Below are 24,548 nucleotides of genomic sequence, written 5' to 3' on the forward strand. Positions count from 1 at the left end.
CGTTTACTTGAATCAACTCAATAATGACAAGTAGTAACCTTCCTGGTTGTGCATTCATTTAGGAATGGGGAGGGAACAAAAAAGAATTGATCAGTTAAGCTGTTGGTGTTTTCAGGATGCCCAGGAGAAGTAACTAAATATGTATTTGCTGTGAGCATTCATTTGTTTCCCTTTAATTTGCACTCTGTGTAATGGCATTCACTCTCCAAGCACTAATAATTCCTGGAGAAACCGAAGCTGAAATGAGATTTGCAAACATATGGTCTCAGGAAACTGGCAGCAATGATAACAAACCCCTTTGATTAAAATCTAGATGGCCAGTTTGGTAATCAGTTCATCAAATCCTGTCCTTTTTTATGATGAGTGCATATCCAGCAGTAGTGCATAGGCCCAAACATAAGGCAGCCCTTGTGCTGTAGACAAGGGGAAACCCTGAGTGGAGTTTTAAAAAACTCTTTCTGTGTGTCATTTGCTTCAAACTGGACCAGTGATCTAGTGACTGCTCCTGGCATGGTCATCCAACTAAGCTAGGGTTCTGATTTGTTGGTGAAAAATATCTGAATCAAAATCCAAACTGATAAACATGAGAATGTAAGGTGAGCTCTTCCCATCAAGAGACATCCTGCAAATTCCTAGTAATTGGCTACAGTTAAACTTCCAAGTGCATTTGTCTCCTAATAAAGCCTACAGGGTTATTAACCACCACGTGTTTTGGGATCTTCTAACAGAACAACATCTGACGAGCAAACTATAGATCTGAGTTTCCTATTCAGGATGTTGGATCAGACTTTTTGGTCACAAATGTTCTGTCTTTAATGCCTCAGCCTTGTCGTTCTTTGAACTTGACCCTGTGCCCAACTCTGTACCTCCATCTGAATGTGCAACACTCCCTGTTGTTCCAGCCACAGGCCTCTCTTGAGCAGAGATTGACAATCACACCAAATTGTGGCAAAATGTTATTTTAAGATTTTCATAGCTTCAGTGGTTCGGGATCAGTCTTTTATGATTGGAACTACAGGGAGTGTTGCACATTCAGATGGAGGTACAGAGCTGTGCGGGGCTCAAAGCTGGAATAGCAGGGATGCTGCAGGTTAGGAATGAGAAGAGCTGCATGTGAGAACTGCCTGCCTCTCATATATAGTGTCTGTTCTTAGTCCCTTGTGGTTTGCATTCAGACACGCTCAAATAAATAAATACTCATACCAAAAAGAGTGTTCAACATTTGTATAATTATAGTTGACAGAGATGCTTTTTCTAATGATTAGATAAAGTATCTGCAAGAATTAGGACTCCAAAAGGAGACCAGATGATAGAGTATAATTAGTCCTAGGAGTTTGCTGGGAGCCCTGCCTGCCGACTGCAGCTGAATTGTAAACTCTAATTTACAAATAATTATAGCATTGGTTTTGCTAAAACTATCCATAATGAAGTCAGAGTATCTTTCCGAGAAATAGAAACATGCAGGAAATCTATAAATAATTTCAGCTATTAAAACATTTTTAGTGAAACCATAATAGTTTGCCTGGCCCTTTACATACCCTGGCATTCTAAACCTGGGATTAGCACTACATGGATATGCAAGACATCTTCATTAATAGTCACTAATTAATGGAAGACCCAATGTAAATTACCCACGAGTTTATGAATAATAAAGAGTCTAGGATAATGCCTCTCACAGTGTACTTTGTTCATTTATTTTGACAACTGTAATTTATTTTCCATTATTTTTAACACCGCTTTGTAATATACTAGTAACAAATGCACTGTAATATCTTTGGCGGAAGTAATGGAAATCTTAGTACTACAAGACCTTAGAACTGCCCTCTCTGTTAAATCTTTGCTGAGAAAAGAGAAGGGAACAGCTTTTCTGAGTGTGAATTATATGGTGTGCATGTTAGCAGTCAATGGAGCTATGATCTGAACCCTACTGAAGTCAAGGGAGAGACTCCTTTTGATTTTCATTGGCTTTGCATCAGGCCCTTTCCGAGGCTCTGCTGTTCAATGTTACAGGCCTGAGTTTTCGTGCTGCTCTCTGGTATTTTTCTTTTCTTTCTTTTTGTTCATCTTATAAATTAATCCTGGTCACAAGTATCCAAAGTAATTTAATGGCGGTAATGGCTCATCGTGGGCTGAAATACTGCAGAGCAGTCAAAGGCACGTCATCAGGAGCAAATGGCAGAGCAGATGTAAATCAATTTGTCCCAAAAAGGTGGAGTACAGCATGCTGAGAGGGTTTTTATTGATTTAACCGTCCATCATTATGCTGTCCCAGCTGGCAGGCAGATTGCAGGGAGGCAATATAGAATCAGAGAGTGGTGTGGCAAAGCTAGCAAGCCAGCAATTGGACGTGGACTTGCAGTGGCAAGAGACACGTGGGGGCTATCCGTGTAATATATTGTGGCCCAGTATCTTTAAAAGAGAGATGATTTCTAATAGCTAACATCCTGTAACCTTATGCACAGGAATATTTAAATAATGCACATGAGGAAAAGGACATTTTAAAGGCAAATCCCACTTCTCCAGTGCTGCACTAAAGCAGAATCCCTGTGAGTATCACACCTATCTAGCTGTCCCTAGCCTCTGTTTGCCACAAGCTGGGAATGGACGAAAGGGGATGGATCACTTGATGATTACCTGTTCTCTTCATTCCCTCTGAGGCACCTGGTATTGGCTACTGTCAGAAGACAAGATATTGGGCTAGATGGACCTTTGTTTTGACCTAGTATGGCTGTTCTTATGTAAGCACCTATATAGCCCCCCACTGGTATCCAGGTGCCTCACAACATGGTTTTAGTAATTAAATATTCATGGTAAATAGGCCCTATGGCCTGTGATGGGATATTAGATGGGGTGGGATCTGAGTTACCCAGGAAAGAATTTTCTGTAGTATCTGGCTGGTGAATCTTGCCCATATGCTCAGGGTTCAGCTGATTGCTATATTTGGGGTCGGGAAGGAATTTGCCTCCAGGGCAGATTGGAAGAGGCCCTGGAAATTTTTCACCTTCCTCTGTAGCATGGGGCACCGGGTCACTTGCTGGAGGATTTCCTGCTCCTTGAAGACTTTAAACCACGATTTGAGGACTTCAGTAGCTCAGACATAGGTGAGAGGTTTTTCGCAGGAGTGGGTGAGTGAGATTCTGTGGCCTGCATTGTGCAGGAGGTCAGACTAGATGATCATAATGGTCCCTTCTGACCTAAATGTCTATGAATGTATTAATGTCCAAAAGACCCCATGGTGAGAACAGTTTTACAGGTGGGGCGCTAAGGCAAGGAGAGACTAACTGATTTGCCCAAACTCACTCAGGACGTTTGGCAGATTGAGAAATTGATCCCAGCTCTTCCAAGCTGTAGGCGATCTCCCTACCCAGTGGCCTATCCTTTCTCCTCCTGGTCTGAGGTCTCTAAGTCCAATGCTCTTTCAGGCAATGGCAGCTGCAGATTTGAGATCAGATAGTTCATTAATTCTTCTGTTTTAAAATCTTTTCAGAGGTATTTAGGTGCCATAAGATGCAGATAGGCAAAGCACCAAGGTGCCTAACTCCCATTGAAAACCTGCCCGGGAGCGACTCCACAGTAAATTGCTCAATTTACAATAGTTATTCATTTTTTTTTCTTCCAGGTTCCAGCCTTGCAAACTCAAGCTGGGATCTGAGAGTCAAGCTCAGATTTTTACTTCTCATGCATTACTTCCCCAGTAACCAAAATTCTGTGAGCCACATGCCACCCTTAGCTCAGTGGGGCTGCACAGGATAACCGAGGGCAGAAACTGGCACTGGAGATGGTTAATAGTTCTATTTGATGTATGAGATTGAATAAGAATCCAGCTCATTTTTTCTTAGTAGTGCTGAATCCACAAGGGTAAGAGGAGTAGAAAGTAGTTACAAACATAGGTTTATCCCAAAAGTTTTCAGGGAGAAGATCTGCTGAATAAGAAGGTGCCAATTTCACAGATCCGCTTTTCAGTGTAGACCTGTACTTGGTAGCTATTCCGTAGTGCCAGGATTCTGTTACTCTCTGGACTGACTCATCTGCCTTCATTAGTAATTCTTTAAGGAAGCAAAATCTGTGTGTACTTTATATGCATCTCTCTACAATGGCTGAGGCAAGATTTATTTTTGAGTATTTTTTAAGCCTATCTTCATGAAAATTTTCCTGCTTCCACTGGCACTTGCATCATGCATCCTTTTTATTTTTTCCTTCATGTGCCAAAGGGAACTAAGTCTGCAGAAAACATGCCATAACAAATCAGGGGGGGTTGAGGGAACACTCGTTTCTGGAGGGGATGTGCACAAAAACCCCATTGATGCAGAAGCTATGGAAAGGAGAAGACAGTGAGTGTTTTCATGGTGCATGCTTCTCAGTGAAATGATTACTGTGATGTTGTAGCTCTGCATTTGCCCGAGCTCACTTCACAAGGAGACAAAGTCCCTGCCAGTCACATTGCTTTTTCTGGAATAGATGGAAGTCTGGTTTGGTTTATCATTAAAACCTGTAGACTGACAGTATTCCATCACTTATAATATAAGGCCAGTGCTAGCTCTCTTTAACATAGCATATGTTTTAATCACATTAGCCAAAATTATTCACACAACAAATATTTGAGTCTTAATAGTGAGTCATTGTCATATCTTGGTACCCCACCACTGATAACTTCCATTGTTGTCGTCCTTATGGATTTTGGATTCATGGAATTGGGAGTTGGGTCTTTAATTGTAGACTCAGACTAGCATGGAGTGGATGCCCACAAAGACATTGGGTAACACTTCCTAAATTGCCTAAGTAACATTTTCAAGAATGATTTAAGCACTCAGATTCTAAGGGGACGAGTACAGAATAGAGCCATGTCCTTTTCACTTTCAGCAAGACTGGGGATAACATTTTAAAGTTACTTAGGTGCCTGTAGGTTTAATTTTCAAAAGCACCCATTGACTTACATTGGGACTTAAGCATCTAATTCACTTAAGCACTTTTCAAAATTTTACAGTAAGTCCTGTTTTCAAATTAATTTAGGAGCCTAAGTCCCATTGCCTCTCAATAAGATGAACAGTAAAATCTCCAAAAGCTCCTACATCTCATTGAAAGTCAGTGGGAATTGGTCTCCCAAGTGACTGTGTTACTTTTAAAAATGAGACTAAGGCTTCTAAATCATTTAAGTGGTTTGGAAAATTGTATTCATTGATTTTTTTCTTCTCTTGTTGCAAAAGAGGTGGTTTGATCACAGTCTGTAAATACCTACATGGGGAACATACATTTAATAATGGGTTCTTCAGTCAAGCAGAGAAAGGTCTAACACAATCTAGTGGCTGAAAGTTGAAGCTAGACTAATTCAGATGGGAAATGAGGCATACATTTTTAACAGAGAGAATAATTAAACATTGGAACAATTTACCAAGGATCATAGTGGTTTCTCCATCACTGGCAATTTTAAAATCAAGATTAAATGGGGTTTTTTTCTGAAAGATCTGCTCTAGGAATTGTTTTGGAGAAGTTCTATGACCCGTGTTATACGGGAAGTCAAACCTAAATGGTCACAATGGTGACTTCTCGCCTTAGAATCCACGAATAAACAACAAAATAGTGGTAATGCCAGTTCCAAACAGACTTCGGGGGGTAAATAATATCAATATGAATTAGAAACAGCTGAAACCTGGAGAAATACCCAAGGGAGTATTACAGGGAATGTGTACACAGAAATCTGACTCTAGCTGCATTCTCTCTAGATGGGAGCTAGAACATGTAACAACATAATTAAGTCAAGTGAGTTAATTTTTGTTTTGTGCAGAAGAGTTGATATTATAAAAGCACAAGGAGGAAATGTTCACTGTGTGGGGGTGGGGAAGTGTCCTCTGCAGGTCTTGTACAAATGTGATAGGCAGGAATTGACTCACCATTTGCCTTGAGAATCACAAGAACCACCACTTGTGAATGGCAGGAAATGGCCCTAGGTAAATGGAAGTCTTAGGGAGGAGATTATCCTCTTCTTGGCCTGAGCTGCAAATCAGGAGAATGTTTTCTCTTTAAAAAAAAAAAAAAAATTAAAAATTACTAAATTGAAGACAAGGGGGCTGATTCCCCATTGCCGGGCATCCTGTGTAGCCATTTACACCAACGTAAACTGAGTGTAAAATGCTTCTATTCTAATGCAGTAATATTTTATGCCCACTTTTCACTGCTGTACATGATAGTACAAGGTGCAGGGTGAGGGAGAATCCTGAGATTTTTTTCAAATTTGAAAAGCATTCAGTGTGCAGACCCAGGAAAAATGATATAGGAGGAACATGTCTCTCAGTGGAGAGGCGAGCTAGACGCTTTCAGCAGAGAGGTTGCTCTGTGTGTACTTCAGAAGAGTGGCCCTGCTGGTTTGACAGACTCTCACTCACTTTGTTTTGTTGCTGTTTAACATAAGAATTTCAGAATGAAAACCTTTAAAACTGCTTCTGAGTCGCAGACACCAAGGAGCTATATTTTAAGCCCAGCTTCTGCCCTACCTCTGGTTAGGCACATGCAAAATTTCACCTGAATTTTGTAAGCACAAATACCTGATAAAAATTCTAACCCTTGCAAATATTAGAATCTCTCAGGAGCACGAGGATGCGTTCTCACATCTGTGTACCTGCATTTCCATGCGAACGTGAGCCAGAGTGGAGCAGATAACCTGCCCATAAGCGTTTCAGGATGACGGTGCACTTTTACTGGCTTTGGTTTGTTTATGTATTTATTTTTATGAAGTGGCTGGAAATTAAATACGAGTCAAACCATTATTTCAGGGGAACCCAGCGCACCCAAACTAGAGGGCCAGATTGGAGAAGACGGGAACTCCATTAAAGTGAACCTTATCAAGCAGGATGATGGAGGCTCCCCAATCAGACACTATCTGATCAAATACAAAGCTGTAAGTATGACCAATAGCCAAGGCTGCTGGGCTGTTTTTGTTGTTGATTTGTATTTAGATAGCACCTGGGAAGTCTAGTCAAGACCCAGGGCAGTACTGTGTTAGGTGCTATTCAGACAAGTAACAAAGCACAACAGTCCCTACCCTAGGGAGCTTGCAGTCTAGGCATCAGGAAATGACCGATGGACTCAACAGACAAATGAGGTGGCATTGGATTAGACAGGCACTCAAATACACGGAGTTTAGCAGAAAATTCTTAGCTCACCACTTTCTCCTTGACTTTGACCTTGACCGTTCATTTCCTTTGCTTCCTCCCTCTCCCCCTGGCTCCACTGCTATGGGTGGTAACAAGCACATAGATTATTATTTTTTTAACTTCATGTTCTTATGAAACATAATAGCCAGCAACATTTTGAATAGGCCTTAGTCAGTGGCTTGAAACCTGGGGCATTATTTAACTTCAAACTCTTATCTCAACAATTTACAACTTTCATGCTGTGTTTCCCTGCTGACCTTATGTGCTTGGATAATCCACATATTGTTAACAAATTATTGTGCACTAGTGACTTAAAAAAAGAATACGAGGTGAGGTGACTGGATCAACTGTATTCAATGTTAGATGGAGACAATATAAGGGCGATTGTATTCATGGCTATCTGGGGGGCGCTGTCTGAAGATATTCCTCATTAGGCCCCAACTAAATTAAATCTCTATAATTGCCTAGGGTTATGAAACCCACACTGCTGTATTTTGAGCAAATGCCTAATGGAAGGATTGTCTTCTTATGAGTAGGTAACATTGCTGCAAGCTGAACAAATGAAGGCAACTTCAACCTTGGCTTTTGCTAGGCGATGTTTGATGTCCTCTGTTTTACAGCAGGGAAAGCACCTAATCAGAGAATACATGACAGCTCAGCCTTAAGGAATAAGAATGAGATGGAGTAGCCTAGAGGTCCTGAGGATCTCTAGGGCTGGGGGAAGTTTTTCTAACAATTACTGATGCTGTTTCTATTGTCTGGACAATCTGCTCCAATATTAATGTGCCTGGTAGCAATTAAACTGTATCAGAGCCTTTAGTGGAAGTTTCTGGGCATTTACAAAGCAGATCTTAAAGACTAAGCCTGGTAGACGCTCTCATGAATTAATTCTGTACCAGGCATCGGGAAACCACTTTTGCAGTAAGACTCATCTTGTGCAGTGGGGTGAGTGAACCTCCAAGTGAAGCAAGCAGAGTAATCCTGGCTCTCGTGCTAGAAATGACATAGGCACTCTTGCATCCCCCCAGGTGCCCTCCCAACACCCCTCTGACAGGAGGGAGTTGTTAAATTCTTAATAGGTGTTTTAGCTTCATAGAATCCAGAAGATAAAGAAGAAGACCTGTTAGATCACCCAAGCCATCTTTCTTAGGCCATTGCCAAGGGAAGGGGCTTGCACAGAGTAAGCATTCTCAGTTGCTGGGGGGTTTTGTTTTGTTTTTTTTGTTTAAATTTATTATTCTAAAACCAACCCCACCACTTTGCACTAATAAATGTTCCTCTAGGAAGAAACCCCACCCAGCCAGACTTCCCCACTGCGTTCTCTCCGCTGCTCTACCTCACATTTTTTCATTAAACCGTGTGTTGCCAATGTTCTGAAGCAGCCAAATGTTATGCTGCTCTGGGGACCCTCCTTGGCTAATGAGAAGGCTTGTTTGCAACTTAGTGGAGGAATTCTCCGTTGTCAGGGTGCTTAGATGTCACTGTGATCAGTGTGCAGAAGGTAATTCCAAGGTACATAAAAGCACTAGATCTCAGTAGATAGGAATCAGGGGGGTTTTCAGATGCACCCAGCACTGTGACTGTTCCTAATTGAGTTGGTTTTCTTTCATGAAAGGTTTACAAAAAACTTGCATAGAATACCTTGCAGTAGGAATAAAAAAAAAAAAGGGATCTCCTGTATTGTTTTTATCCACACATACACTGTCCTGCATCTAAGACAATTCCCTAATTCGTTGATGCTGAAATTAATTAAAATGAGTGACCCACCTATAAACCAACAAGCTGCTCATCCTCTGAGGAAGAAATGATGTTTTATATAGAAAGCTTGTGTGCTGTAACTTGTTGCCCTGATTAAATCCATTACGTTATCAACCTCCAGTTTCAGGGATGTAAATCCCAGGGATGGGATGGATTCTTCGTCACTTGAGGGTGTCTTTTAAAAAGCTATGCTATAGCTCCAGCAGATATGATGGGCTTGATGCAGAAATTACTAGCTGAGGTTCTGTGGCCTGTGCTATGCAGGAGGCCAGATTAGATGAGTGTAATGATCCCTTCTGGTCTTAAAATCTATGAAAACCTTTTCGCTTAGTTTTTAATGACCAGGTCATTTTAAAAAAAAGTGTTGCCATGTGCCCACATGACCTTGTCCCAAGCTTGACTGCTGGCTCATGACTTGTCTGCCCTGAATAGAAGGCATTTTCTCCAGCCTCTTAAGGCTTTTCCCAGCCCTGCTGCACATTTCCGTCTTCTCTGCTCATCTGTTGGTGGATTACCATAACTTCCCCCACTAAACTGAGTTGTGTATTAACTGGCTTCCCTCTCCCAATGAATGGCCTGAAATATTACCATAAATAGCTGACTTACATGCAAGTACCTCTAGGTAGAATAATTGATGCATGCAGCTGGGGATAAGCTAGGAGAAGAAAGCTTCTTTCTTTCTTTCTGTCTTTCTTTCTATGTGAGGGCTTCCCCTTTGCCATAAAGTGAGGTTCCCCAATAGCAAGTGCTTTGGAATGCTGTGGAATCCTGGATGCTAATTGGCCACTGAGGAGGCCACGTGATTTTATAAAAAGTTCTTGTTAGACCCGTCCTTTATATGGATCACTTGTTTCATGGGGCACATTTTCGGCTGTGAGGAGAGACCAAGCAGCTGGTCTTTGAGGGTCACCACTGCCATTTCACTGCTCTTGCTGGCTCAGTAGAAGAGGAAAGGAGCTGCCCAGTGACAGTAGCAAGTATCAGGACTCACTGCTGGGTTTTAAATTGCATTTTTGCTGTGCAAGAGTTGAGATAATGGCAGCCCTCATCCGCCATCGAGATGCCATAGAATAGCAAGCTCAGCGGAGACTGAGTGCTCCGAATATCTTGGTAACAGGTTTGCTAAAGCTGCCTAAAGGATTTGGACACCCAGTTTCCATTAAAATTGGAAATTAGGAATCCAGATCTCTTTAGGCAGCACTGAAAATCTCCAAGAGACTAAAGAAGCAGACTAGACAAAACTGGTAAGCTAGGCCCGCCCCCGGTTTGGAAGCAAACCTTTGTCATCAAAATGGTCTGAATTCTATGTACTAGTGCTGCAAAGAATCCTCTGAAAATCCTTGGCATGTTTCACACTTTGGCAATGTGTATGGGGGGTCTGGGGCTTGGTCTTTCTAAAACAGGTGTGTGATCTAGTGTCAGGCAGAGGGGAGAGGAACAAGCAGCGGGGTTTTCTTTAGACAGGATAGATCTGTACTAGGAAATGAGTAGGGAAGATGTTGCTTAGATTTCATAAATTCTCAATCAAAGCCACCCCTTCCTAGGGACAGATTCACCTGCTTCTGGTAGTAGGTTTCCCATTTTCCACCTGCTGAGTTGTCTGATAACCCAGTGCCTTTTTAAAAGCCTCCCTGTTTATTTTACGTCATGTGTGATGTTTATTAGTTGATCATCCTCTTATCTCAGAACTGACCATTAAGACCATGCACTGTGTTCTGTATCCCCATCTCTCCTCTCACCATCCCCCAGAAGCATTCCTCAGACTGGAAACCAGAGATCAGACTCCCCTCTGGCAGCGACCACGTAATGCTTAAGTCCCTAGACTGGAATGCAGAGTACGAGGTCTACGTGATAGCTGAGAACCAGCAAGGGAAATCCAAGCCTGCACACTATGCTTTCAGGACTTCAGCTCAGCCTACTGTAATCCCAGGTATGACAGCCACAAGCTTTACCATTGTTTTCTGCTTCCAATTAATGCAACTATGCTGCATCCCTTAATGTGCCTGAATAAACCCTGACAACTTGCTTGCTTAAAGACATTATCATAATTGGTTACCCATTCGAAGCATATGTATAGCACAGCAAAAACCTGGTAGGAATGCTCCATGAAAAATTGTTGTCTGACTATTCACAGGAAATATTTGCTGTTATAGCAGTATAAACTAACAAGACATGCAGATGAGAAAAGTGTTGGGTAGAAAATGCATTTCTGAAACTAGCAAATAGAGTCCCTGATTCAAGCCAAGGCAAAGGGAAAATTCATATATTTGATATTGTGCTTTTCACAACATGGATTGCCCTTTCAAACCTGCTTTCTGCTTGCTTTTTGCTCATTTGCTGATACAAGACAGTTGTCAGTGGCATAAAGGCGTAAAGAGCTGGCTGGTGTGGTTAAAATTGTTCTGTGCTGCATGGCCTTTGTTAAATGAAATGGAGACCAAATTAAAGCACTTCCTAAAGCGAACCTGCTGCTAAAATAATTACACTGGGTAGCCCATTAGGCAAAAGAAATTGAATAATGTCAGCAGTCCTTTTGGGAGCTGCTGTTGCAGACAGACTGATGCGTCCTTCATGGATTTCTTTCCCCATAAAGCGAGGTGCAACCACAAATACTGCAATAGCCAAACAGTCCCTAAAGTACAGAGATTTGCCAGCAGTTTGGTAGCCTGCAGGAGAGAGAAAAGGTTTGGGAGAATCTCCTTTCCAGATCTCTCTTGGCCCATATAATAATTCAGCCACAGAAGTCCCTTTGGGGGTAAGACCCTCGGACCAGCAATGATTTTAAGTTAACGTTAAATGTACAAGTCTGAAAGCTGGCAAGCTGGAGCAGTAGAGACAGCCTCATTGCATATCCTGAGTGAAGAGCATCCATGCTGCGACCATTGCCTGTGATGTGTATTAAGGATGTGATTTCATTTTATTTTTTTCTTTAGAGCTTTATCTGTGAGTCTCTCACTTTTTTTCCTCAAAGCAGTTAGCAAATTTTCCCCACATTGTCCTGTAGCTGAGACTTTAGGCCTTGGTCTGTTCCTCCCTCCCCTTTCCAAGGGATGCAGCTGAGAGCTTGTGCAGTGTGCATGACAAAACTTTACTGGATAAAGCCCACTGGCAGCATTAAGCATACAAATGAGTGTGACCTGTTAATACTGGATGCTTGGGGCTTGAAAGGGAGTTGGGGGAGGAGAGAGAGAAAGTGGGATGAGCCCTTAACAGGTCTGTAGTTTCAGATGGAAGGACATTTGGTAACTCATTAAACAACTCACCCTCAGTTTTGCATTTTCAATAGCTCTAATACTTATTACCCTCATGCATTTGAAGGACAACTGAGACTGCTGGGAGGGAGGTGGGGAGTTGCATAAGATCATTTCAGGTCTAGGAAACCAATGGCAGTAGGCTGAGATCAGCAGTAAATTAGTTCCTTTGTGCTCTTGGGGGTCACTGAAGAGGAAGCATCCAAGTGCTGAATGGTGTTTCAGTTCCCTCAGCCCTCTTGAGGTTGGCTCCCTGCAAATGTCCCGGGCTGGCATTGTCTATTAGCACTCCACTGCCGTCCAATGGAATGCTGGAACGTACCTGGGGAAACTAGTATGTTCTGCCCAGATGTATCAGCAATGACCAAGCAGCCTGGCGGCTCTGTTGATGTACATAGAACATTCAGGTAACAGTTAAGTGGTTAAGGATAGCAGGAGCAGTGAGACAGGCCTTTTGAAAATGCAGTCTTTGAAATGCCAGGCAGAGTGCAGAGATAACATTATTTATAGGCTTCTTAATAAAGCCGTAGATGGATTCAAATAGCCCTATTCTGATCTCACTGATGTAACCACATTGACTTCAGGGGAACTACTTCTGAGTTGTTACTCCACTGTAAAGGAGAGGAGGAGCCAGATTTTGAATCACCATGCCATTTTGAATGCTGTTGTTCAAAGTACTAGCAAGCCACATGAGTGGGAACCATCTAAGTGAGTTCTTGGAGGAGAGGTCCTTGTTTTGGAGTGTAGTTTCCTTCAGTGTCGATCCAATGTACTCCAGCAAGTGGGCTTTCTGCCTTCTCAGAATGGAAGCCTGCTTCAGAGAGAAGGAGAGCCTCATGCAATGAAATTATTCATGTTACCTGCAGTGGGCAGAAGATTTTGCTGCTTTAGCTGTTTGGTCTTGTTTAGGACTGTGGTTTACATAATTAGCAGACTCAGAGCCTCTGTGGGCAGATCCCCCTAATGGGCGCTTGGGGAAGAACATCAAGCCAAATCTCCAGCTTATGTAAATCCGTTGAAGTCAATGTGGTAATGCCAGTTCACATCGGCCAAGGATCTGGTTCTGCATTGGGGCCACTTAGTTATTTCATAGCCGGTTATTTAGTATTTCCCTTTTGATTTCAGAATAAGTCCCCCACTTCTCCACGGCAGGGGTTGGAGTCAATGTTTCCAACCCAGCATTGCTCCTTCTTACATTAAGAAGAAAATCGTTCATGTAGACAAAACATATCTTCGCTCTATATAACCCCTTGAGACTGTCCTGGGGCCAGTTTTATGGTGTCCTCAAGTTGACATAAGGAGAAAGATGATTATAAAAGCAGTATGCTTGAGGGTAGTCTTCAGCCACTCCAGCCAATGGAGCTTGATTTCTCTAAGGAAGAGCCAGCAAGGTATTCCTGCATCCATACTGCTTTTTGCAAGGCTGTAATTAAGTGTATCTTTTACCCAAACCCCCAGTGTAGTGAGCACTGGGTCAGGACTTGGACAGGCTGTTAGGTGCAGTGTCTGCTTCCAAAAGGTCTTTTCTTAGAAAAAGGCAGTGTTGTCCTTTCAAATACCAGCTAATCATTTTCTCATGTTTCACATTTGAGCCTCCTGTTCCGTCATTTATTTTGATCCATTTGCTCGCTAACCCCTCACCCCCCTGAATTTTAACTTGCTGTGCTGCTTCTGGCATTGCTGAGCTGCCGAGTCGGCCTTTTTGCTGGTGTTACTGCGCTAAAGCTCTTCTCTAACCTTTGGCCATTTTAATTTACTAAGTTAAATAAACCTTTAATTCTTATGTTTTCTATATTTGACCTATTTTTTTCTTTTTATCTATTCTTTCTTTCTTTCTTTCTTTCTTTCTTTCTTTCTTTTTCTTCTCTTCCCCTCCCCCTTGTTTCCTTTCCTGTGTCTGTTGTCATACATGTCACCTTGGACCTCACGGGAAACATCCACACTTGCCACATGCACCAAATTTGTTTTAAACAACCATTTTTCCCCCTCCTGGGAACCATTGTTTGGCACCTGCAGCGACCTTGGGAAGCCCATCAACGTCGTCCTCCTTTGTTTCATTGCTTCTTTCTGCAGTGACTCTGCTTTTGCTCTGTTAGAAACTTTTTACAACAACAAAAATATACAACAAACAAATTTGCCTAAAAAGGCCTGGTTCCTACCCAGGTGTGAAAGCAGATAGTTTTTCCTTCAGAGGATCATGTCAGTGCAAGAAAAACAAACACAACAGATCATTTTATTGGAAAGATTGAGTATTTTGTAATGAGGATAAAAGAAAAGCTTAAGCCAAGCGTTTTCTCGCTAACATTTTTTTCTGTTGCTTATAATGAATTTGCCCTTTTTTAATGGATGTAAAGAAAAATCTTTTGTTGGCTTTTTTTTATAGGAAGGTATGATATTGAAAGCTTTTAAAAACCTGGTCTCTATTGACATTTCCACACATCTGTTGCTGATTACCATTGTCTGTTCATACCTATGAATGATATTACAAAGATGGTAACCATAATAAAAAGGTTTCTAAAGCCCCATCCGTACACCTAATACAGGTTAAAAAGAGAGAAAACTTGGCAATTATCGCCATTTGGGGTGCCTGAATTGGAGATCTTTTTTTTCAAGAGCTTTTGCACGTGGATCAAACACATGGTCGTCAGAACATCCCTCTGAGGACGTTGTCTGACCTAAAGTGTCTTGTTGAGATGTGCGTTGAGGAATTATTTTTTTTCTTTCACGTGCTTGAATCCTTGGAGCCTCACTGGCCCTTGTGTAATCAGGCATCTCAAGACCATGACATATGGGGGTTTGGAGTATAACACCGCTTGTGAGTGTACAGATTTACAGTGGATGCTTGTCTAACGTTCTGTCTGGCTATCCACTACTTCATTGTCAAATCAGTATAGAAACGGCTTTTCTTCCCTTTTAGCTAAAAAAGATTAGCTGGGAACAAGTAATCTGAGAGGCTAAATGGTTAATACTGATCCGTAATAATATTCATGGTTAACTGTGCGTTTGACACTCCACCAGGCAGGATTAATCTGTGGTGTAATTTGATGCAATATCTACAGCTTCCTCTCTGAGTCCTGTGTATCTCATTTCTTTCTAGCAATTTCAGTTGACATTCCTTTTCTTTAATGTGGTGTCCCTCATGAATTGTTTTTGTAATGGGGAAAGCCATTTGGCTATGCCGCTCCTTTAAGCCTTTCTGAGAACACAGCTCTCTCATGTTCACTCTCGCTCTCTCTCTGCAAGGACCTGGGGAAGAAAAGGATGAGACTGGAAACATATATTGGACATGGTTGGGAAACCTCTGTACGGAATCTCTTACGCTATCAAAGCTCTTAAACAGGGTTCATTTCCTTTCTAACAAAATCTTCCCCATTGGGTACAAAACCAAATCAAGCCCCCTATTAATCATGTCTAGTTGTGAATTTATGGACTTCATATAACATCTTGTCTCTGAAATTTAGTCAGACTTCGTTCACTGGAATCTGCGCCATTCGTTTCTATTTAGAATTTTAAACAAAAACTTCATACATGGTGTGTGTGTGTGTGTGTGTGTGTGTCTCACACACAAACAGTTCCCTTTAGAAGGGGACACCTCACCATCCATCAAAATGCCCTTTTAAATGCTTTGTGCTGTATAAACTATATTCCAACACCAAGTTCCATTAAAAACCCTTTTGATCTCTCCTATGGCAGTGTTTATGCACTTCTGCTTAGGCTGAGAGATCAGTATGTAGCTCAGAGATGAATGTGGGTACCTTTAGACTCGGAAGACCACTTGATTTGCATGCATACAAGGTGTGCAGGAGGGGTGTAGTTACATGTGCATTTAACTCCAACTTCATATGGAGGTTCATTGGGAAAACCCACAGTTTTCAATAGATGTAATGAAGGTTTCTGGGGAAGGCCTACCTACTCAGGACATTGCTATGGCCAAGCAAAATCTCATCAGGGACTGCCTCAAGAGTCACTCCCGTGAGGTGCCATAAGAACAAATGTCAGTGTGTCTTGCTTGTGCCAAGTGTTAACAGTTACACAGTTATATTTTGCATGGATCTTGACCATATGCACAGTAGCCAGCACTGAAAATGCAGAACTTGCTGCTGTGGTGTCCTGGGAAACTTGCTGGGAATTTCTGTTACGTTGCACTGTCCTAATACAACAAAGACTGTAGTTTTCAGTGAAGGCTGCTGTAATGCGAACGAAGGGCCCTGCGTTCCCATAGCTACTTTCGGATCCATACCACGCTTTGTAGTTTGTGGGCATGTCACTTGGGTTGGTGTGTTCACACCTGCAATATTAACACTACAATATCTCATCAGATTGGTTATTAACACGGCAATGTTTACATGCTGAATATCAGTCAGGCCTTTATTATGTTTACACATTTCCATTATTAAAATAACAATGAGTCAAATGAACTGTCCGATGCATTTGAGTTTATTCTGTAGATGAGTTTCCTTGCTCATTTCATGGGCTTCCTCTTAGCTGTCCAGAATTTGCTAACTGACTGTGTAAAGCGAATACAGGAGTAAAACCCCTTTTACAACGAGAGTTTCCCCTCTATAGCCACAAAACTAACAAATGGCACTGCTGTCCTTGCTACCAGTTTAGAAGGATTATCACATTATACTTGATAATCCATGGGGTGTGCACCATGTAAGAGGCAAGATTTGATAGGATCCAAAGTGTAATTGTTGCTTTATTGGCCACAGTTTTCTGAACAGCCATCTCCCTTTTTGGTGCTTGCCATTGAAATCTGCATGCAAAGCGGAGTGCTAGAGTGGCACAAATGCTCAGATTTTTAGGCAGATGTCCGCCTTGCAAACACAAGATTTGTGGGAGCAAATCGTACCTGCAAAAAGGAATACCAGACCTCAGCCATCAGACAGAGTAACCCCGTGTCATTGGCTCCTCACAGAATGAACTGCAGGATCTCACATTGCCAGTGGAATTCCAGCTACTGTTGTCCCACAGCTGGTTTTAAACCCTAAATGCTTGGTTTCAGCGTTGTCTATCCAGGCATTTGGCTAAGTTAAATTCAGTTGCAGTGCCGTGGCTGATGAGGCTCACTATGATTCAGCTGTGTGCTCAACACCATCCAGCATTTTGCTGAGCTAAAGGACACTTCCAAAGCTTTCCAGGTGCACCTGATGGCTCTTGAGCTACTGCAGTGAGCTGCAACAGCCCCTGGAACCGAGGGCAGAGCATACAGCATGTGGGATGGGCAGTGCAGAGAAAAGGCAGCCTTGGTAAACTCCCACCCGCATCCCCCGCGTATTTAGATTTACTGGGTATTTTCCTTCAAAGCAGGAATTTCTCTTGCTTTCTCTTTGTATGTCCATTATCCCCTTTCATTCAAATGGAAGTTCCCTCCAGAGATGGAACAGAGCCCAATGCTCTTCTTGTTTACGTTATATGCCAGAAGTAGCACCACTCAAGTTAATGGAGTGACACTGGGTAAATCTGCTGTGACAGGTTCCCCCTGGAATTGGCACTGAGCCCCCCTGTCCCACCAGCCTGGGCTCCCTTTTACAATGTGCTGCTGTGACAAGCTGCAAAGACTTCTAGCCTGCACTTTCACCGGCATACCTACAGGTAGGGACACACCCAGCTGCAGTTACATGCAGGCTCTTTGACCAGCCCCCACATGGGAAGGCTAGAGCTAGGGCAACTACCAGCTCCTCAGGCACGCACCCTCTCTGGAGTATAAATCCCAAAATATACCATCTTGAGCTTCACAGGGAAGTGTACAGCGTAAGCTCATAAAATTCACCCCCTCCCTCAGTGTGGAGAGGAGGCTGGGCAACAGCCTTTGCCCCTGAGTTATGATTCCCACACACTGGTTTAGATAAAGCAAAAGTAAGTTTATTAACTATAAAAGATAGATTTTAGGTGAGCATAAAGGATAACAAACAGATCAAAGCAGATTGCCTAGCAACTAAACAAAAAGCACAAACTAAGCTTATTATACTAAATAGATTGGATATGAATTAGCAAATTCTCACCCTAACAGATGATACAAACAGGCTGCAGATTCTTAAGGGACAAGCTGCACTTGCTTACAGCTTGGAATCCCCAGGTGTTCCATTCACAAGCTAAAAATCCCTTTAGCCTGGGTCCAACACTTCCCCCAGTTCAGTCTTTCTTCCTCAGGTGTTTGCAGGAGTCTTCTTATGGGGGGAGCGAAGAACCTCTGATGATGTCACTCCCCACCTTTATATAGCTTTTGCATATGGCGGGAACCCTTTGTTTCAAAGCTTGGTCCCCAGACTGGTCTGTGGAAAATTATTGACATCCAATGATGGAATCTAGAGACATGTGGTCTGATCTCATGTCCTTGTAGAGTCATGGCAACCATCCCATACAGGCTGTTCGGAGCGTTCTCAGGAAGGCTTCCCAGGTGGGAGATAAGCTTCTTCCAAGACCTACTGTTTTCCTAATGGCCCATTCCCAACCTACTGTATAGAACAAAAGCATCTTGTCTAGTGGGCGTTCCCCAGGTGTAACTACATTTGAAATGCAGAGACATAGTCAATATTCATAACTTCAGAGACAAAAATGATACGTGCACACAAATAGGATAATTATATTCAGCAAAAAATAACCTTTCCAATGACATCTCACATGACTTATCTTGCATAAAATACATCATAACTTTGTCATAATCATATCATATCATTATGAAGAATATGGAGTGCAGTGTCACACCTGGCCTTTAGCACTCAATGGAAATACCCACGTTTCGTAACTTAAACAGCAGCAGACACTCTCTTATCACCTGGGCAGCAGCCAATGACCCTTACATCTTTCTGCTACCAGCAAGTGAGACTAAAGTGAGCAAATCTCACTCTATGTGGAAATAGATGTTCTAATCACATGGGATGGATGGTAGCTTGCATTTGCCATTATTGCTTTCTCTGATGTAAATTATGCAGGGCATAGGAGACAATGAAATCCTTCTAATCTGGTGTTTTTAGGCTGAAGGGTACTTATAAAGTATCTGCAAAGGAAAATTATCCTCTGATAGCAAAGGTTATGCTCACCTGGCTTCTGCTGTACTTTTCTCCATGATGCACCAAAATGAATATTCATTTATCTCATGTGTTCCTCACTGACTCGAAACACCCTGCAGAACCCTTGAAATGCATTTGCTGCCTCTCTTATGGCCTGTGAATCGTGCCTGTTTCTGTCCAATCCTGTCCTTTCTCTGTCCTGCCTACACCTATGCACACTATAGCTGGGCCTCCTGCTGAGAGGATCTATCTGAGTGGTACAGCCCTCTTTGACAGGATGGATGCATGTAAAGTATGTGAGGAGCAAAGCCTATGGGACGTTTTATTGTATGTTGTAAAGCGAGGGTGGCTAGAAAGGTCTTTCTTGACAGAAGCTTATGTTCCATTGATGAATCATTTACGATTAATAAATGAAATGTTTTTTTCCCACTCCTTTAGAACTAAAGACTCAATCATTTTTTTAATATTTGTGTTCATTTGTTTGACCTGTAGAGGGGATTCCATGCTCTACCCCAGAATAGAAAAAAATACATGGGAAAAATGGACAGTTTTATGCTATTGACTTGGGTCTGTAGTTTGCAAAATAACATGCTCTGCATATGGGAATAGGTCATATATGTTAGGCTGCTTTCTGTATTATTATTTATCTTCAGTATTACTTAGCACCTACAAGCCCCAGCCATGGACCAGGACCCCATTGTGCTAGGTGCTGTACAAACTCAGAATAAAAAGACTCTCCCTGCCCCAAATTTCCAGGAAAAGGCTTTGATCCAGCACTTGTTGAAGTCAATGGCAAGATTCCTGTCAACCTCAGTGGGCTTTGGATCAGGCCAGAAACCACCTCCACCCATGTGCATGACAACAATAATTTTTATTGATGTGTTCTTCTTTCGTTTTACTGCCTGGCACTAAATGGCTCAGAGCAGCCCATGTACACTCCAGTGAAATTTCTTAAAAAGAGGCCTTATCTCCATTGGCAGAGATGGGTTCCTCCTAACTGTCAGAGTGCTTGAATACAAATCCATATTAGATTCCGTGGGGTGCTGTGAAGGGTAGAGCTTAAAAGTTGTGGGTCACTTCATTTTAACCAGAAACCAGTTGTAGGAATAACAAGTAAAATGTCTCCCTTGGCCCTTGCAAAAAACAAAAGAATTCCAGACACGTTAAAAAATAGGAACAGCAGCAATTTCCTTCAAGTTCATGGGTCCACCGGAGGTAGTAAAACCCTCCTCAAGTGTTAATGCATCTCCACAGACTCTGAACCCTTTAAAATTGCAACGTATGTGAAGAATTAGATTTAGTAAACCAAGGCCGGTGTGGGAGATCTTCGAGTCACTGTAAGCTGGAGGAAAGGCCCAATGCCATAGCCAGGTCCACTTCAGGCCCTTGCCTCAGTATACAACTTATTGTTCCAAACATAAATGTGTAACGCAGTAATGAAAGGATTCCCCTGCCCAAAAGGGCTGCCGCCCCCAGAGGCTTTCCCCTTACTTCTCTCTGCCCCACACCCCCTGCCAGGTAATATGACAGGCAGGTAGCTCTTTAACCCTTTCCTGGCTGTCCCAGCCACCCTTAGCTCATCCCACTGAAGAGACCCCAGAGGAGGCTTTGGGGATCAAATTAGTAAAGGTAGTGTTTTGGAAGTCCATGAGCAGGTGCCTTCCAGGCTGTGTTCTCATCCTTCATTCTTTCCTGGTTTAATACACCATGTCAGGTGGTTAAAATGTATTAAATGAGAACCAGGAAATGCTTTAAAAAGTTCACACTGAGACATTTTTAATGAATATTCCAGTGTTCATCATCTCGGCTAGTCAGTGCAATGCAGGCAGCAGCCATGCTGTGCACTTACTGAGGCTCCATTGATAACGTCCAGGATCTAAACAAGATTGTACAGGGGAAGGGTTATTCTGCAGCCACAGAGCAGCTGTGTGGTCTTTTGGGGTTGTAGTACACTTGGGGATTTGTATGGCATAGTGCAGCAGTTCCCAGACTGTGGGTCATGACCCCAAATGGGGTTGTGCCATCCGCAGAGGAGGTTGCAGTAATCCCTGGTGTGAAGAGGATACCGTTTTGCACCACATGGCATGACATCACATGTACAGTCTGTGTGAGGTCCCGATGCGTGAAGGACACCATTTTGCTCTACAAAAGGGCATTCTCTGCAGTGTGATCTTACACGTACCATACGTACGAGGTCACACTGTGCGGAGGACCCGTTCAACCCAACCCCTCAGCTGAGAGCTCTTTCCAGGCACCGCAGGGAGGCATAGCCCCATGTCCACACAGGGCTGCGATCATGCATCTTCCGCCACCATGCGGAATAACTCGTTTCTCATTCCCAGTCTGACGTTTCAGATGAGCAGAAGGATTGTTTGACACACACACCACACCACACCACACGCACCCCCCCACACACACCACACAGTTTGTCCCCCAGGAGCTGGTCCAAGTGAAAGACTTAACTACTGAATCAGCCAGGCATGAATTCTGAATACATTAGTGGAGCCGAATGTATGGCACCATCTCTCTTTGCAAGTACCAAGGGTGATGAATGTGTTTAATTATGCAGCTTGATGCATGGTGCTGGCAGGGTGCGGCTTTCTCGAGCACAAACATTCTGCAGAGTATTTAATGGCCTCCTCATGTAAGCATCAGCATCTGGCCCTGCAAGCAGCTTTTAGACAGAGCTGAAGAGAGAAAGACCTGTCTTGGTGGACTCCCGGCTCACACCTGTCAGCCTGGCAAGAGGGATCAAGATTTTTCTGGGCGTGCTGGGGATGTGCTCTCCACCCATCCCCAAATAATAAAATGCGTGTGGGGAGGGGGGAAACCTGTGCGCTCCATCTCTCAGGCCTAGTACTGGTCCTTCCACATGGCACGGCGAAGTTGCATTGGCCGAAAAACAGGTGCGGAGCATTCCCTAGTGTGCTTGTACTGTGGATAGAGGAGGAGAGTCTTCAGGCTTGCCAATCCAGCGCCTTTCACTAGCAGTAAGAAAATAAATAGAAAGCAATAGAATCGCCTCCTGACTTCTTAAAGAACTAACCATGAGGAGGCTGGAGAGTGCTCCAGCCAGCTCCCCATAAATGTCAGCTACCAACTCTGCTGCATGGTCCATTAGTGCGTGGCTGGGCCGAGCGCAAGCAGACTGTGCAGCTGCTGAAGCTGGCAGGAGTATTAAATGGCTGCTCTTGGGTGGGTCTGATGAAGCCGGCACTAGCGCCAAATGCTGCGGTTGCTGTTCAGTGGCTTGGGAAGAATAATTCTGAATAAAACATGAAGAGCAAGTTGCTTGCTTTAAAATGCATTGTGTGCACAGGCTGGTGGCAAGGCTCTGGGAGGAATCACTCCGCTCTGGCTGTGTGAAGACTGCACTTGCTGCTGCCCGCCTTGGCCATGGGGAATTCAGCTCCCAGATGGAACTACGTCCATGCCACCCCACTGCCCGCAGCACACACAGCACTTCGGGAGCAGTTAGGGAGACCAACCAGTACTCAAGGGCTATGTCCAGTGCATTTCAGCCCCCATTACTGCCGTATGGGACCACCTCATGATCTTGTAATGTATTTATCCTCACAACACCCTGGGCTAGGTCAGTGCTGTTATCCTGTTTTACACGAGAAGAACTGAGGCACAAACAGGCTAAGTAATTGGCCAAGGTCACATGGGGTCTGAACCAGGTTTCTGACCAACACCTTAACGACTGGACCATGCCTCCTCTCTGTACTCCAGGTGGCCTTGGGATTTAGACATGCTCATTGCCCCAGTTACTGTCCTGCATTCATTGTTTTATAACTGGGTAAACAAGAAACACCATCTGGCTATGGCGGGAGTCAAGGGCCATGGATAAGACATTGGGTTAGCAAAGGGGAAGGAGAGGACCTCATGGCGCATGTCAGTCTATGGCAGCATAGTTTGGCTTCCAGGAATAGAACCAGACAGTCCCAAGTGTCCCCATGACTCTGCCCTTCTGGAGTATTCAGTACCCCCTACCTGCTGTTGGGATGGGTCACGTTAATCTGCAGATCATTATGCCAAATTGCCGGAGTACAAGAATGCCCCAGCTGCTTCCTGCACGGGGCAGTGTCTGGCAAAGCAGGTGCTTGCAGGGCTTTCTATTCTAAGAATTCGGGGCCTTTCCATAGTAGGGAGGTGGTATAAGGGGAGGAACAGCCAGGTAGGAAATGTTTGTGAAAGGGAAGTCAAAATAATGATTAGATGGGTATGGAGTGGCACCGTGTCCTGCTCAGTACAGTTCTGGTGGTGCCAATTTGTCGGTCTTTACATGCAGCTCGATCTAGCCAATTCACCTCTCGGAAGGCTCCTGGCATTAGGGTATCTGAGCATCCATGTCACATTGCTGTTTGCATTTCCCAGGTGCACAGAAAAACTATGGGTCATTTACCCATCGCTTCAGCTGGGCAAATAGGTGGCCATGAAACATTCCTCCCCACTCCTCTTCCTGTGACCCTCCTGGCTGAGCCGTCTCTTAGTTGGAGGTGGGCTTTGCCCCCAGTCTCACCCCTGTGGGCCATTTCAAGTCTTTACTCTGTTCTGCTGCTATCTCCTGCCAGAGCTGAGGATTCTAGACCAGGACGAATTTACATGTGGAAACCAGACAAGCCCTAAATCCATCTCCCCCAGACAGAGGAAAGAGAGAGCCCAGGATTTATCCCTGAAGGGATTTGTGACACCTGAACACACCATGTAGCCTTCAAGCTCATTGGACACTAGCCCACAGAGAAGTGTAATGCTGGTAGCCCACAAGCACCCATTGAACTGCATGCATGCACATGCAGGAAGGTCTAACTGGGCTATGGGGGCATCAGGTGCTTTGACACTACCATGGTCTGATACCATAGTGGCTCTGGGAGTCACCTGGGTCAGATCTGTTTGATCTTTGTACCCCATATGCTCTTGGAACTTGCTACTGCTTGTGCCTCCACTTTCTCAGGGCAGGAGCTTGTGCCCAAGACACTTCAACAGGGACCAATGGGACACATAGTCCCGACCTTATAAATTGAACAGATGCACTAAAACCAAAGTTTTATTAGTGGGACCTCGTTCCGTTTAGGAAGATGTAGAATTTGTCCCCTCAGCCAGACTCATTCAGGCTGCCAGCCCCTCTGCATGCAGCACAGAGTGTTTTAACTAGGTGCACAGGACTGGCCAAATCAGAGGGGTCTATCTAGTTCATCCTGGTGGCCTGCACCACGTGTTTCAGAGGGAAGGTACAAGAATCCCTGCAGTAGAGTAGACAATTATGGAACGTGACCTTAAGGAAAGTTTTCTCCTGATGCCTGTTAATAAGGGTCTGTCTACACTGCACTTAGACACACACGGCTGGCCCATGCCAGCTGACTCAGGCTGTGGGGTTC

The 24,548-nt window shown here is 43.6% G+C and overlaps 1 protein-coding gene across 1 annotated transcript in view; it reads left to right on the forward strand.

The window, feature by feature from the left end:
- Window positions 1-24,548, forward strand: part of NCAM1 (neural cell adhesion molecule 1) — a 274,693-nt gene that overhangs the window by 239,507 nt on the left and 10,638 nt on the right. Inside the window, exons 17-18 of the mRNA XM_077839698.1 lie at window positions 6,768-6,892; window positions 10,656-10,836. Of these exons, the coding sequence (XP_077695824.1) occupies window positions 6,768-6,892; window positions 10,656-10,836 (306 nt within the window). The remainder of the gene's footprint in view (window positions 1-6,767; window positions 6,893-10,655; window positions 10,837-24,548) is intronic.

Source organism: Eretmochelys imbricata, chromosome 22 (assembly GCF_965152235.1).
Source record: "Eretmochelys imbricata isolate rEreImb1 chromosome 22, rEreImb1.hap1, whole genome shotgun sequence".
NCBI classification, from domain to species: domain Eukaryota; kingdom Metazoa; phylum Chordata; order Testudines; family Cheloniidae; genus Eretmochelys; species Eretmochelys imbricata.